A 15,588-nucleotide genomic window follows, 5' to 3' on the forward strand; every position below is an offset into this window, starting at 1 on the left:
ATTAAAAATGGGATAAAACCAAATAATAAGTAAATTATTATAAAAGTTTCATAAAAGGTATAATGTAGATGGACCCTAGAGATATTTTATAGAATATTCTTACTTTATGGATAAAAAATACAAAGGTCGGAGTGTAAATGAGTTATACCAGATCACACAGTAAATCACTGATTGACTCTAGGCTAAACCAAGGTTTTAAGAAAAACATTACCTAATGCAGTCAGACAAGCATGAGTTTTCTTCAAATTTTATTTCTATTGTGTGTCCTTGGACATATGATTCGAAATCCTAAAGATTAACATTTTTCATTTGTGAAATAAGACAGCAATGCCAACTCCAAACCATTTGTATAAGGATGAAATGATATGACATACAGCAAAGCACCTGGTGCTCAGTAATAGATGTTAAATAATTGTTAGGCACCGTGAGAACATTAATAGCTCACGTAATTAAGTGGCTGCCATACATATGGGTTCTGATACTCAATAAACATGCCTCTTTAATTCTTCCTTAGTGTCTGATACCTACCTCATAATCAAACTTTTCCAGGCAGTCATGGCTTTTTCCCTAAGAAGTATATGCAGCAGATATGTCAACCACTAACTTTAGTAGAGAGACAATACTTCATACTTAACCTTTAAGAGGTTCCACCCCTTATACCCATATAACTGATACCACCATTGATTGTACAATAGGTGACACTGATCCAACCTGGCGATGGAATCCTCTCTGAAAAATTAAGAATAATAGCACTGAGAGAAGGAATTGATGAGAATAGTGGACATGGAACCAAGAAGTCACATAGAGTTGGATCCATTGTTGGCAGTATGAGAAGCTAAAGCTTGAAGGAAGAGAAGAGAAGAGAAGAGAAGAGAAGAGAAGAGAAGAGAAGAGAAGAGAAGAGAAGAGAAGAGGGAAGGGAAGGGAAGGGAAGGGAAGAGGGAAGGGAAGGGAAGAGGGAAGGGAAGGGAAGGGAAGAGGGAAGGGAAGGGAAGAGGGAAGGGAAGGGAAGGGAAGGGAAAGGAAGGGAAGGGAAGGGAAAGGAAAGGAAGGGAAGGGAAGGGAAAGGAAGGGAAAGGAAGGGAAGGGAAGGGAAGAGGGAAGGGAAGGGAAGGGAAGAGGGAAGGGAAGGGAAAGGAAGGGAAGAGGGAAAGGAAGGAAGAGGGAAGGGAAGAGGGAAGGAAGAGGGAAGGGAAGGGAAGAGGGAAGGGAAGGGAAGGGAAGAAGGAAGGGAAGGGAAGGGAAGGGAAGGGAAGGGAAGGGAAGGGAGGGCAAGGCAGGGCAAGGCAGGGCAAAGGAAGAGAAGCTGTTAGTGAAACAGAGAAAGCCAACTGCAGACAAAAGCAGAATGGAGAGGCTGGAATGAGAGACACAAGACAGATAACAATAACAGCAGCTCTTAGAAAACAGATTGGCTTTGACATGTGAGAGACACAGCAGTGTCTTTTTAATAAAGTACATTTCACTTAAGATAATCAGAGCAGATTCTCCTTCTGGTAACCAAAATATTATGGCTATAACTCTGTATTAATGGTACACATAACTTTTCAATGGCAAATGAGAGAAAGAAAAGATTCATTCCAAGTCAGAAATGTACTGGCACCACTCACTCTAACTCAGAAATGTTTACTTTAGTCCCTTTCAAATGTGACATCACTTAGCTTCTTCATAAGCTTACAGGTTTTTGGCACAGGAAATAGCTCTTCCACCCTTCCCCCATCCCAAACCTGGCCCCTTCTTGTTCCTTCTCTGAATTCTTGAATGGTGACCATGTGAGCTATCACCAAATGTGTGGTCTGAGCCAGCCTTTGAAGATTGCCATAATGATCTTTGCTGACTTCTGCCCTGTGCTTTTATTTGGAACCCCTGGTTGGCTGTTTGCTTTCCTAAATGTTAGCAGACTCGAACTGATGAGTTTTAAGTGCCTGCGGTGATCAACACCAGGTCCTTTAGTTTTGTATTTACTGTATATATTAAAAAGTAAAACAGAATATGTCAGTATAGAAAGCATCCCATGTCCTCCCTCTTTCCCTTCCTTCTTTTCTTCCTCTCTCCGTCCTTTCCTTCCTTCCTTCATTCCTTTTTCTCTTCTTCTCTTTCAGTCTCCCTCTCTTAATTTTGCCATTTCCCAGTTTTGAGTATAGCTATGTGATAATAATAAAAATGTGAACTTTTTCCATAATTTCAATATGTATTTATTATATATATATTTTAAAAATTGGAAATATAAAGAAAAACATCAGAATTTCATCATGCAGAAAAATTATAGTTAACACTTTAATGTATTTGTTTTTCTTTCCAGGATTTTGTCAGATAGATAAATAGATAGACACAGAAGGAACAATGGAATAGTATATATTTTTTTGTTTTTTGTGTTTATCACTTTTCAGATGATAAGCATATTTCTCAAAGTTAAATATTCTTCTTAGAAATTATTTTCTTTAATAGCTGAATATTTTATCATATACATGCACCAAAATTTAATACATTTCTTACTTTAGCAAATAATTCTTACTTTTTTCGATATATGAAATGTAATGAGCAGTTTTCATAGTTTTTAAAATAAAAATTCAATGTATATTTGATGTTCCCCAGGATAAACTAATACAGTATAAGTAAGTTTACAGGTTTATATTTTATAAGCCTTTTAGGCAATATTGATATGCGTTTACAGAGTTTCACAAAGCTTACTACAGGTTAAATTTGAAAATATCATTAAAAAGTACATATCTCAAAGGTAAGATATTAAGTGTAATTAGTAATAATTAATTTGTTTCAAAAAATTGTTAATAAGAACAAATAAACAGGAGGAAAATGTCAGCTTCTGTATAACAAATTACATCCTCAAGGTATTTATAGAACAGTAATAGAGAGTCTTGCTAGAGATAATTTTATTCTTAAAAATAGTTTCAAGATATAAGAATATCTTTTATGTCAAATAAAAAATAAGTTTCAAAACAATTTCGTGAGTAGAAGCTATACAATAATAATAGATATGCATTTAGATGGTAGTAATGAATGAGCTCAGACTTTGGAATAAGATAGATAAGGAGAGATTAATACTTATTTTAAGGTAAGAAAAAGAATATTACCTTCAAATGAACAATGGCAGCATAAGCATATGAATCATCTTTATTTTTCTGTTCCAAAAATAGATTAATATTTAAAAACATATATTAAATGTACATGGCCATTCATACAAACCAGAGCAAAATTGTTTTGAGCTATCAGAAAATTCACAGTGATGAGTAATAAATAAATAATGAAAAAATTGTTTAAACTTAAACCTCTACAGATGAAAATGTAACAATGAAACTAAAAGCTCAATGGATAGATTAAAGAACAGATTACATAAAGTTGAAGGGAGAAAGTTTAAAGTGGAATGCAAAGCTGAAGAAATAACTTGGAGTGTGGTTCAGAGAAGCAGAAAAACACCACGAAGAGAAGTTAAGAGGCATCGAGAATAAAATGAGAAGCTCTAACATGTTCTTGTCAGGGTTGCAGAGGCCATACCAAAGATAACAGAAAAGAGGCAACGGTCAGAATGGTAGAGGATAACTTCACAGAATCATTGAAAAAAAAATCTTTAGATTCTAAAAGCCCAGTGAACACAACGCAGGATGAATTGAAGGAATTCTTCACTTATAAAACATTTGAAGACCACGAAAAAGAGATACTAAGAGCAGCCAGGAGGGAGAAAAAGAGACTAAATACCTACAAAATGTCTATAAGACACATAATAGACTCATTTGTAGCAAAAATAAAGACAGAAGAAAGTGAAATAAATTTTAAATATGCCAAAGAAGTAGTATTTACCAACCTAGAATTGTATATACATGTAATAAATCTTTTAAGAATCAGAGTAAAATGAGACATAAAAATGAGAACTTACCAGTTACTAAAGACAGTTCTGAAGGATGTAGTATTTTAGGCAGAAAGACAATGGTTCTAGATAAAAAAATCTCAAATGCAAAAAAAAAAAAAAAAAAAAAAAAAAAAAGACAAGAAAATATACCAGTTAGTTTGTGGATAATTTCAAATAAACACTGGCATAAAATAATGATAATGTCTAATTTGTGAGAAAACACAGAGAACTAAAATACTAAGCAAAAATAATATATAATTTGGGAAATAGCGAATGGATTTAAAATAATCTAAGGTTTATTATTGTAGTTAATTGTTGTCATTTTATTATCTTGAAAGAGAGTGAAGATGCTGATTAATTTTAAATTTGTTAGGACAAGTATAGCTAGTCATATAGTTCCTCTAATCACTATAATAACATGCACAGATTATATTATTTACACACAAGTAGAGGGGAAAAATGGAAGGAGAAAAAGAAAAAAATCGATCAACACAGAAAGATGGCTAGAAAGGAAGAGAAGTGAGAAAAGATGAGGCAGAAAGAAAATACACAATAAAATAGTTAAACTCAATTCAGATAAAATCATTACCATAAAAAATGTGTAGGGACTCAACTATCTAGTTAAGGGGAAAATTGTTACTGTGGATTTGAAACAAATTCCAACTTGATGTTATTTAGAAAAGACATATTATGTAAAATACACAGAAATAAAAAGGTTAAATTCAAAAGATGGAAAAACATTTACCATGCACATGGGAAACAAAAAAGTTGATTTAACCATTAATATCAGACATAATATAATGAAGACATGAAATATGAAATAAATAAGTTTTTAAAGTTTAATAACTCTAAATAGTATATGATTGTTTAGGATATTATATATTCTATAAATAGGCCATTTATGTTATATACTATATAATATATATTCTAATAATTTTCTTATTTTAATATATTCCATATATATGGAATATATATATCTTATTTATAGAATATATAACTGTATATATTCTGTTTATATATGGAACATATATAAATGAGGAAATTATCAGAATGAATGTAGGTTAGGTGTTAACTCCAGTGGCAGTGGCAGGGATAAAATTCAACTGGGAAGGGGCCTGAAATGGACTTCCATGACACTGGGGATCTACATTTTAGTCAGTATAGTGTATATAAATGATAATTTATCTTTTAACTCAAAATTTAAGTTTACGTTTAATTTTTCTATGTGTTTTCAAACATAAAATAGTATGCCAAAGGATGAAATGTTTTCTTTAGAATGATTCAAGGAAACCATCAAACAAAAATTGGTACATTTGAGAAAGAAGCAATTGACAGCCTTGGAAATGGGAAATGTACCTCGTGAAATCTTTTTTAAAAATAAGCTGACTAAATACTGAGAAAAAAACAGCACTGAGAGTAGATTTAATGAGTTTTACACGAAAACTGAAGATCCAAATGCAACACAGATTCATAAAAATATAAAAAACGTTAAAGAGAACTCAAGACATAGTTTGAGAAGTTCTATCATGGATCTATTAGATGGTTTGGAAAGAGAGAAATGTTTAAAATCTGTACATTGAAAAGTTTTCTCAAATGTGAATAAAATATTTTTAAAAATACATATTTGGGCACATTGTATAAAATTATAGATCCATACAAATTTAAAAAGAATCCTAAATGCAATGTAAGAAAATAGACTTATAAATGTCTATAGAATAGTAAATTCAGATTAAAACTAGATTTCCCATGAGAATTGATAAATGCTGAAGAGACAGATTAACATGGATAAAGTAATGAGGGTAAGCAACTACACCAAGTTGTGATTCTAAATCCCTTTAATAGTGAAGGCAAAATAAAATAATATTTAGACACACAAGTGATAACAGAAAATAATTACCCACGGAACTTTTTTGAAAAAAACTACTAAAGGATGGTTTTCAGCAAAAATAAAAATGGAATATTTTAAGTTTAAGGTATCAATCCATCAAAACGATACACTTCTAAATTTGTATCCTCTTGATAAGACAGCTTCACAATATATGAGTCAGAAATTAACAGAAAAAAAGAACAATATAATCACGTTTGATAATTGTGTTATATAAATCTTCAACATTCTGATTAAATTTTGACTGCTTTACATGTCATTTGCCAAAAGATGTGGTTTAAAATCTCCCACTATAATGGGAATATGGGTTTCATTTATACATATCTTTTAAATCTGACCATGTGCATATCTTATTATAACCCCGCAATTTTAATCACCAACAAAAATGCTTACATACATAAACCAAAAATTATGTTCAAGTATGTTCATAATAGGTGGGCGCAGTGGCTTACGTCTGTAATCCCAGCACTTTGGGAAGCCAGGGTAGGAGGATTGTTTGAGGACAGGAGTTTGAGTCCAGCCTGGGAAATATGGTGAGACCCCATCTCAATAAAACAAACAAACAAATAGCAATTATCCAGGTGCGGTGGAGTGCACCTGAGGTAGGAGAATCACTTGAGCCCAGGAAGCTGAGGCTACCGTGAGCCGGTTCACACCACTGCATTCCAGCCTGAGCAACAGAGCAAGAACCTATCTTAAAAAAAACTCGGCCGGGCACAGTGGCTCAAGCCTGTAATCCCAGCCCTTTGGGAGGCCGAGGCAGGCGGATCGCGGGGTCAGGAGATTGAGGCCATCCTGGCTAACACAGTGGAACCCCGTCTCTACTAAAAAAAAAAAAAAAAAAAAAAAAAAAAAAAAAAAAAAAATTAGCCGGTCGTTGTGGGCGCCTGTGGTCCCAGCTATTGGGGAAACTGAGGCAGGAGAATGGCATGAACCCGGGAAGCATGAACCCGGGAAGCAGAGCTTGCAGTGAGCCGAGATCGCGCCACTGCATTCCAGCCTGGACGACAGAGGCAGACTCCGCCTCAAAAAAAAAAAAAAAAAAAAAAAGTTCGTAACAGCATTATTTGTAAGGTATCCAGATGGAGACAACCTATGAGTCTAACTACCTAAGAAGGGATAAATTAATTCTAGTATATTGATATAATGCAAAACTACACAACAGTGGAAATAAGCAAACCTCACATACATCATAATGCTGAACAAAAAAGCTAAGTAGTATATGATTTAATTTACATTTAGTGCAAACACACGCTGAACTAATCTGTGGGACTCAAAGTCAGAAAAGGGCTTATATTTTGGAAGAAGGTGTTAATTCTAGGTGAGAAAAATGAAGGAGATATTTGGGCGTCTTAATTTGGCTGATGGTTACTCTGTTACAAACTCAAATTGTACCAGGACAGTAAGTAAAATATTTATTTATAAAATGGAGATATACAGTTTAAACAGTCAGCTAATTCTGTAAGTTTGTTTATTTTATTTTACAAAATGGCAGCCCATAGTCCTCCACTTCCAGTTTCATCATCCCAGCCACTTTACCTTTTCAACTGATTATTTTTGTATTATGTATTGGTCTCTAAATAACATGTTTATTGCTACCTTTTTTTTAGTATTCTGTATTATCATTTGACAATCACCAAATATATAAGAAAATAACTTCCTTTCCAAATGACACCATTTCACTACATATACACATCCTTAACAAATCCCTATAATTTCAATATAGCTATAATGTAATTTGGCTAAATCAATATTCAGTATTTGTAAAATTGCAACTATGTGAGTTCTGCTCATAATTGAGCCAAACGGTTAACCACAGTAAAATTTTCCCTGCATAATTTTTTCATCAAAATTAATATTTGTCATTTAATTTAATTTCTTTGCAATAATCCAAAATGTTTTGGAGATATTCAGATGACTTAGGTATTCTGTCAATTTTGCATTCCTAATAAAATGACCACCACAATTAACCTGGGCTCTGTCTTCATCGTTTGGTGTTTCTCTTGCCTCACATTTCTCTTGTGACCAGACCTCTTATTTCTATAAGTCATACTTTTCTTTATCTGTGAGTTGTATGTTACTCTTTCATTATTATTATTATTTTGCTGAGCAAATTCTGAAGTAGCTACCTGAAATGAGATGAGTGTTGTAGAAGTTATTCTGAAGAACATGCATCTATAAAATGATCTTTCTTCCACCTTGACAATTAATTTGTGGCTGAGTATAGAATTCTATGATTGAAAATCACTTTCTTTCAGGAATTTGAAGGCTATATTTTTGCCATATAGATTCCAATGCTGTTATTCAAAGCTTAAGTTATTCTGATTATTGATTCAGTATATAGGACCTAAATTATCTATTGGTCTAAAATCCTACATAAAGTCCTCTTTGTCCTGACTGTTTCAATATTTTCTGATGTGCTTTGCCCGAGGTAAGAGAATGGCAAAATTTTTCTGTAAAGGGTTTGATATAGCTTGGCCCTGTGTCCCGGCCCAAAATCTCACCTCTCATAATCCCCACAGATCAAAGGCAGGACCAGGTGGAGATGATTGAATCATGAGCGTGATTTCCCCATGCTGTTCTTGTGATGGTGATTGAGTTCTCACGAGATCTGATGGTTTCATAAGCGTCTGGCATTTCCCCTGCTTGCACTCACTTCGTCCTGCCACCCTGTGAAGGTGGCTGTTTCTCCTTTGCCTTCCACCATGATTGTAAGTTTCCTGAGGCCTCCCCAGCCATGCGGAACTGTGAGTCAATTAAACCTCTCTCCTTTATAAATTGTCTTAGGTATTTCTTCATAGTAGTGTGAGAACTAATACATGGTTCGGTAATAGATATTTCAGGCTTTGTGGGCCGTGCAACCTGTGTTACAACTACTCAACACTGTCATATTGTAAAAGCAGCCCATAGGCAATACATAACCACATGGGCATGAATGTGTCCCAGTGAAACACTTTAAAAAAAAAAAAATAGGTGGCAAGCTGGATTTGGCCCATGGGTCATATTGCCAACATTTTACCTAGGTCATTGTTAATCTATTGTTTTAGGCACTCTGTGGGTCTTTTTAATTGAGAAACTTATATCCTTTAGTTCTGAGAAAATGTTGTTATACTATTACATTTTTAATTTCCTGCTTTTAATTCTTATTTTTTCTCTCTCTGAAACTCTTATTTACATGTTGGTTCTTCTGAACTGAACTTTCCAATTTTATTTTACATATTTAATATCTGTGTTTTATTTTTGTTTTGGCAAAATTATTCATATTAATTTTTCCAAATTTCTATTGAGTTTTTTAAAATTTCAAAGAAAATAAAAATTTTCAAATAGCTCTTATTTTGTAATAATTGTTGTTTTAATACACACTGTTTTTCTTTCATGACTGTAATATCTTAACTCTAAAAACATAAATGATATCCATGCATAATCTTATTTCCTCCAAGTTTCTTGTCTTCGGTTTTATAAAAATCTTTTATATAAGTTTTAATCAGATGATTTGTAAATCTTATTTGTCAAATATTATTTTAAAATTTGGGATTTGGAAGCCTTAAATTATATAGTGGATCCTGTGATATATTAACCTCATCCAGAATATATCTAATAGGGCCTGTTAGTTGTAGAACTTTGAATGTTAATACCTTTGTGTCTTTTTTCTTGGGTTGCTGAGATTGCCCAGAGATTTCACTGAAATCTTACTTGGAGAGTGAAGGTTCTGGCAATGGGAGTGGGAACATTGGTTTCTAAGTAAGAAAAGCACACCAGGATGCTCAACAGCCAGAACACAAATATTAACTAAATCTTCCTGTTTTCCCTTTTCTACCTCCAACCTTATTAATACCTCCTGGCCCCAAGACCGTAGGTCCTTTTCTCCCAGGAAGTAATATACAATATTTTGCCAGACCAAAGCAAGAGTAATCATTTAACTTTATTAAGTGAGTGGGGATGTTTAGAAATATAAAATACTTTCCACCAATTTGCTTTATTACAGCCATATTATCTTTTTTTCCACTGACTCATTACCAGTAATCTAGGGTCACAGGTTAATGAGCCTTATATAATTTTAGTTGTGTAAAGCATTTTGATCTCATTTTTTTCCCTCTACTGATTTATGATTGAGTTTCCTTGGAGTTGTTGATTATTTTGTTATCAGTTCACCTGACTTGTAACTTCTCAGATTGTGCTAATGTTCTATCGTCTTTCATTTTCTACATCCTTGTGGGTTTACGGCTCATCTAAGTTCAGATATACCAACAATCACAGAAACATCAGTTTTAAATTCCCATTAAACAGTAGAATCTCAGAGTGGTTAAATACAACCAGGCTATATAATAATTATAAAATATATTCTTAAAGCCCCCAAAAAATAACTGAATACAAACATATATGAATATTAATTGAAATAAAGTTTATTGATCAATTTATTAAGACTTTACAGACAAACACTGTTAATAGATCCATTTATTTGTATAGGTAACTCTCAATGAAAATATAATCATAAACATATATGTTTCTAACAACATAGACAGAGACAGTTGTGTGTGAAGTAAACACTAACAGGATTCATGGGAAAAAAGAACAGATCTTATAGCAAGAGATTTTAACATACTTCCTTCAGAATCTAAAGATAAAATAGAGCAAAAGTAATACAAAAAGGAACTTTATATATGCTCATGTGCTGCATAACAGCATTTGAGTCAATAACAGATTGTGTAAATGATGATGTCTTATAAGATTATAATAGAGCTGAAAAATTCCTATCTCTTAGTAAGGTAATCGGCATTGTAACATTGTAGCACAATGCATTACCAACTTGTTTGTGATTATATTGGTGTAAACAAATTTATTAGTTCACTTTTATGCTGCTAATAAAAACACCTAAGACTGGGTAATTTATACAGGAAAGAGGTTGATTGGACTCACAGTTCCACATGGCAAGGGAGGCCTCACAGTCATGGTGGAAGGCAAGGAGGAGCAAGTCACATCCTGACATGGATAGCAGCAGGCAAAGAGACAACTTGTGTGGGGAAACTTCTCGTTATAAAACAATCGGATCTCATGAGACTTATTTGCTATCTGGAGAACAGCAAAAGAAAGACCCACCTCCATGATTCAATTACCTCCCCCCAGGTCCCTCCCACAATACGTGGGAATTGTGGGAGCTACAGTTCAAAATGAGATTGTGGTGGGGTCACAACCAAACCATATTACCAAATGTATTGCATTGTCATTGTATAGAATTATATAGCACATACAAGTATGTAGAGTACATAATAGAGTACATAGTACTTGATAATTATAATAAATAGCTATGTTATTGGTTTATGTATTTACTATAACATATGTTTACCATTATTTTATAATGTGCTCCTTTTACTTATTGAAAAAAAAAAGCTTAGAATAAAACAGCCTCAGGTAGGTCGTTCAGGAAGTATTTCAGAAGAAGGCATTGTTTTCATAGGACATGATAGCTGTATTTGTATTCTTCCTGAACTCAACCTTCTAGTGTAATAAGATGTAGAATAGAAGACAGTTATTGATGATCTCAGTCCTGTGTAGGTCTAGGCTAACACGTGTGTTAGTGTCTTCATTTTTTAATAAAAAAGCTTAAAAAGCAAAAAAAAAAAAAAAAAAGAAAAAAAGAAAAGCTTATCAAATCAGGATATACAGAAATAAAATATTTTGGTACAGCTGTACAGCATGCTTGTATTTTAAGTTGTTATTACGTTAGAGTCAAAAAGGTTAAAAAAAATTGAAAAACATTATAAGGTAAATAAGTTATAGTAAACTAAGCTTAACTTGTTATTGAAGAAAGAAAATATATTTTAATACTTTTAGTGTAGCTTAGGTGTACAGTGTTTATAACATCTACAGTAGTATAAAGTAATGTCCTAGGCCTTCACATTCACTTACCATTCACTTACTGACTCACTCAGAGAAACTTGCAGTCTGCAAAGTTTTATTCATGATAAGTGACTGATACGGTTTGGCTCTGAGTCCCCACCCAAATCTCATGTCAAACTGTAATCCTCATGTATTGGGGAAGGGACCTGATGGGAGGTGATTGGATCATGGGAGAAGTTTCCCCCATGCTGTTCTTGTGATAGTGAGTTCTCACAAGATCTGATGGTTTAAAAGTGTGTGGCAGTTCCCCCTTTGCTGTCTCTTCTGCTACCATGTGAAGAAGGTGTGTACTTCCCCTTTGCCTTCTGCCATGATTGTTAAGTTTCCTGAGGCTTCCCAGTCATGCTTCCTGTTAAGCCTATGGAACTGTGAGCCAATTAAACCTCTTTTCTTCATAAATTACCCAGTTTCAGGTAGCTCTTTACAGCAGTGTGTAAATGGACTAATACAGTGCCCTATACAAGTGCAGTATTTTTTATCATTTATATGGTATTTTTATTATACTTTTTTATGTTTAGATATACAAACACTTACCATTGTTTTACAATCGCCTGTAGTATTCAGTGCAGTAACAAGTTGTCTAGATTTGTAGCCTAAGAGCAACATGCTATATCATATAGCTTAGGCATGTAGTAGGCTACACAGTCTAGGTTTTTGGAAGTACATTTTATGATATTTGCACACTGACAAAATTGCCTATATGATGTGTTTCCCAGAATGTAAATGTATTCCTGTTAAGTAATGCATGCCTAAATATATATTTATGTGTGTGTGTGTATATATATATCTGTGTATATGTGCATATATGTATACACACAGGGTTATATATACATATGTAAATAAATACACACGCACATGCTTATCTTTTCCCCATTTATTTTTAAGAGTAACTGTTTAGGCTATGTGGTTATCTTGCAGTGGGACTGGAGTATAAGAAAAACAAATTATGAAATTAGTGATATATCCTACTTCTATTTTTCCCTTCTGTGCTCAACTTCATTTGTCTTATTTTCTGTTTGCAGAATCTTTGTCAAGCACTTAATTTGGCTAGTTTGGCTTTAGTATAATTGTTTTTTAATTTCTCAAGGTAATTTAGAAGCCATTCTTCAAAATTAAAAAAAAAAATCAAAATACCAACTCTCACTTTTTAGACCTATTGAAAATATAAAACATTTATTATATTCTCTATCCATTAATAAAAACAAATATATTAACAAAAAGATGAAATAAGACTCTATGTACATAACCACATGGGCATATATAACAACATGGGCATGAATGTGTTCCAATGAAACACTTCTTTTTTTTCAAAACTAGATGGCAAGCTAGATTTGGCCCATGGGTCATATTGCCAATATTTTACCTAGGCCATTGTTTATCTATCGTTTTAAGCATTCTGTGGGTCTTTTCAATTGAGAAGTTAATATCCTTTAGTTCTGAGAAAATTTCCTTGTACTATTACATTTTTAATTTCTTGCTTTTAATTCTTCTCTTTTCTCTCTCCAAAACTCTTATTATTTACATATTGGTTCTTCTGAACTTGACTCTCCACTATTTTATTTTGTATATTTAATATCTTTGTGTTTTTTGTTCAGGCTTTTATATGTGCCTCTCAATAAATATTTGTTTATTGAGTGAAATCCAGGTTTGGTTATTGCGTTCTCTTTTCTCTTTGTATTCTTTGTAACTGAAACATATATAGATATGGAGAGATTTATAAACATATTACAAATGGCTCATTAAGAGACTTAGTTATATTATAAAAATTATTCTTTGTTACAGGATTACCCATCACATCTAATCACCGCTTTTTTTTTTTTTTTTTTTTTTGGTAAGGTCTCACTCTGTTGCTCAGGCTGGAGTACAGTGGGATGATCACAGCTACTGCAGCCTTGACCTTTTGGGCTCAAGTGACCCTCCCAGTTTAACTTCCCAAGTAGCTGGGACTACAGGCAGCTATCACCATGCCCAGCTAATTTATTTGTATTTATTTGTATTTATTTATTTAGTTATTTAGGTAGAGGTGGGGTTTCGCTATATTGGGCTCAAGCTATCCACTGGGCTAAATCTATCTTCCGGCCTCAGCCTCCTAAAGTGCTGGCATTACAGGCATGAGCCACTGTACCCAGCCCAAACCATTTAATCCTAATAAGACTAACATGGTACATATTACCCTCTTTATTTTAAAGGAAATAACAATGCACAGAGTTTAACAAATCTAAGAAGTAAGTAGATTATAGATACAGGATTTGAACCAAAGCATTTGTGTTCTAAATCCATACTCAGCCAATGTTCTACTATACTTTGCAGAGGACAATATATGAATATGTCATGTCTATATTGTGTCTAGCAATAAACCTGAGTTTAAGCCAACAAATATTGTGACAACTTTAACTTCTTCGGTTGCTAAATCTAGAGAAATTTTATTTGTTCATTTGTGCTGCTCAAACAAAATACCTGAGACTGGGCAATTGACACAACAGAAATGTGTTGGCTCATAGCTTTGAAGAGTGGGGCATCCAAGAGCAAAGGGCTGATATCTGGGGTGGGCATTCCTGCTGTATCATCTCATAGTGGAAGGTGAGAATATTAGAAAAAAAGCAAGAGCTCAAACTCACACCCTTAAACCTTTTTTATAATCATCATGAATCCGTTCCTAAGGGTGGAGCCCTCTAGACTTAAACACCTCATATTACACCCCATCTTCCAGAAGTGTTGCATTAAAGCTTAAGTATCCAATACATGCTTTTTGGGGGGACATATTCAAACCAAACCTGAAGAAATATTTGCTAACATAATATATGCAGATTCACTTTCTCTTCTGCTTTCCACTTCGACTCGCTCAGTATTTATTTATTTATTTATTTATTTATTTTTTGGTTACTTAGTTTTTATTTCATAATCATAAACTTAACTCTGCAATCCAGCTAGGCATGGGAGAGAACAAGGAAAACATGGAACCCAAAGGGAACTGCAGCGAGAGCACAAAGATTCTAGGATACTGCGAGCAAATGGGGTGGAGGGGTGCTCTCCTGAGCTACAGAAGGAATGGTCTGGTGGTTAAGATAAAACACAAGTCAAACTTATTCGAGTTGTCCACAGTCAGCAATGGTGATCTTCTTGCTGGTCTTGCCATTCCTGGACCCAAAGCGCTCCATGGCCTCCACAATATTCATGCCTTCTTTCACTTTGCCAAAGACCACATGCTTGCCATCCAACCACTCAGTCTTGGCAGTGCAGATGAAAAACTGGGAACCATTTGTGTTGGGTCCAGCATTTGCCATGGACAAGATGCCAGGACCTGTATGCTTCAGGATGAAGTTCTCATCTTCAAATTTCTCCCCATAGATGGACTTGCCACCAGTGCCATTATGGCGTGTGAAGTCACCACCCTGACACATAAACCCTGGAATAATTCTGTGAAAGCAGGAACCCTTATAACCAAATCCTTTCTCTCCAGTGCTCAGAGCACGAAAATTTTCTGCTGTCTTTGGAACCTTGTCTGCAAACAGCTCGAAGGAGACGCGGCCCAAAGGCTCGCCGTCGACGGCAATGTCGAAGAACACGGTAGGGTTGACCATGGCTAGTAGTACAGGACTTTCCTCGGCGGCAGCGTCTGCAAAGCCTCGCTCAGTATTTAAATATTACATTTGGATAAATCTGTATGTATGCCAGTAATTTGTAAAGAGATGAAAACAAAAGTCACCTTACGATATTGTTTTAATTATAAAATATTAGCACTATAAGTGATTAAAGTTTATCATAACCTTATTTAATAACCATATACTTATTTACCTTCCCTTGTCACTGAATTTGAAATACTGGTATTTCTTACAGAATAATTAAAATTATTGAAATGAAATGCAACTTCCTACACAATTCCAATGATCTAAATATAATCAGTGAGTTGTTAATTGAAAAGATTTAAATATTTCCTTTT

At 34.0% G+C, this 15,588-nt stretch overlaps 1 protein-coding gene across 1 annotated transcript; it reads right to left on the reverse strand.

Moving 5' to 3' along the window:
- Positions 1-14,550: 14,550 nt before the first annotated feature.
- LOC139362451 (peptidyl-prolyl cis-trans isomerase A) lies at positions 14,551-15,268 on the reverse strand. The gene has a single exon (XM_071093852.1). It carries the CDS (start codon positions 15,227-15,229, stop codon positions 14,732-14,734), a length of 498 nt encoding a protein of 165 aa, XP_070949953.1. The 5' UTR covers positions 15,230-15,268; the 3' UTR covers positions 14,551-14,731.
- Between the last annotated feature and the right edge of the window lie 320 nt (positions 15,269-15,588).

This window comes from Macaca nemestrina, chromosome 3 (assembly GCF_043159975.1).
Source record: "Macaca nemestrina isolate mMacNem1 chromosome 3, mMacNem.hap1, whole genome shotgun sequence".
Lineage (NCBI taxonomy): Eukaryota > Metazoa > Chordata > Mammalia > Primates > Cercopithecidae > Macaca > Macaca nemestrina.

Excerpts from the sequence above, each read along its gene's own strand:
- LOC139362451 (XM_071093852.1), bottom strand. The coding sequence starts at position 15,229 with ATGGTCAACCCTACCGTGTTCTTCGACATTGCCGTCGACGGCGAGCCT.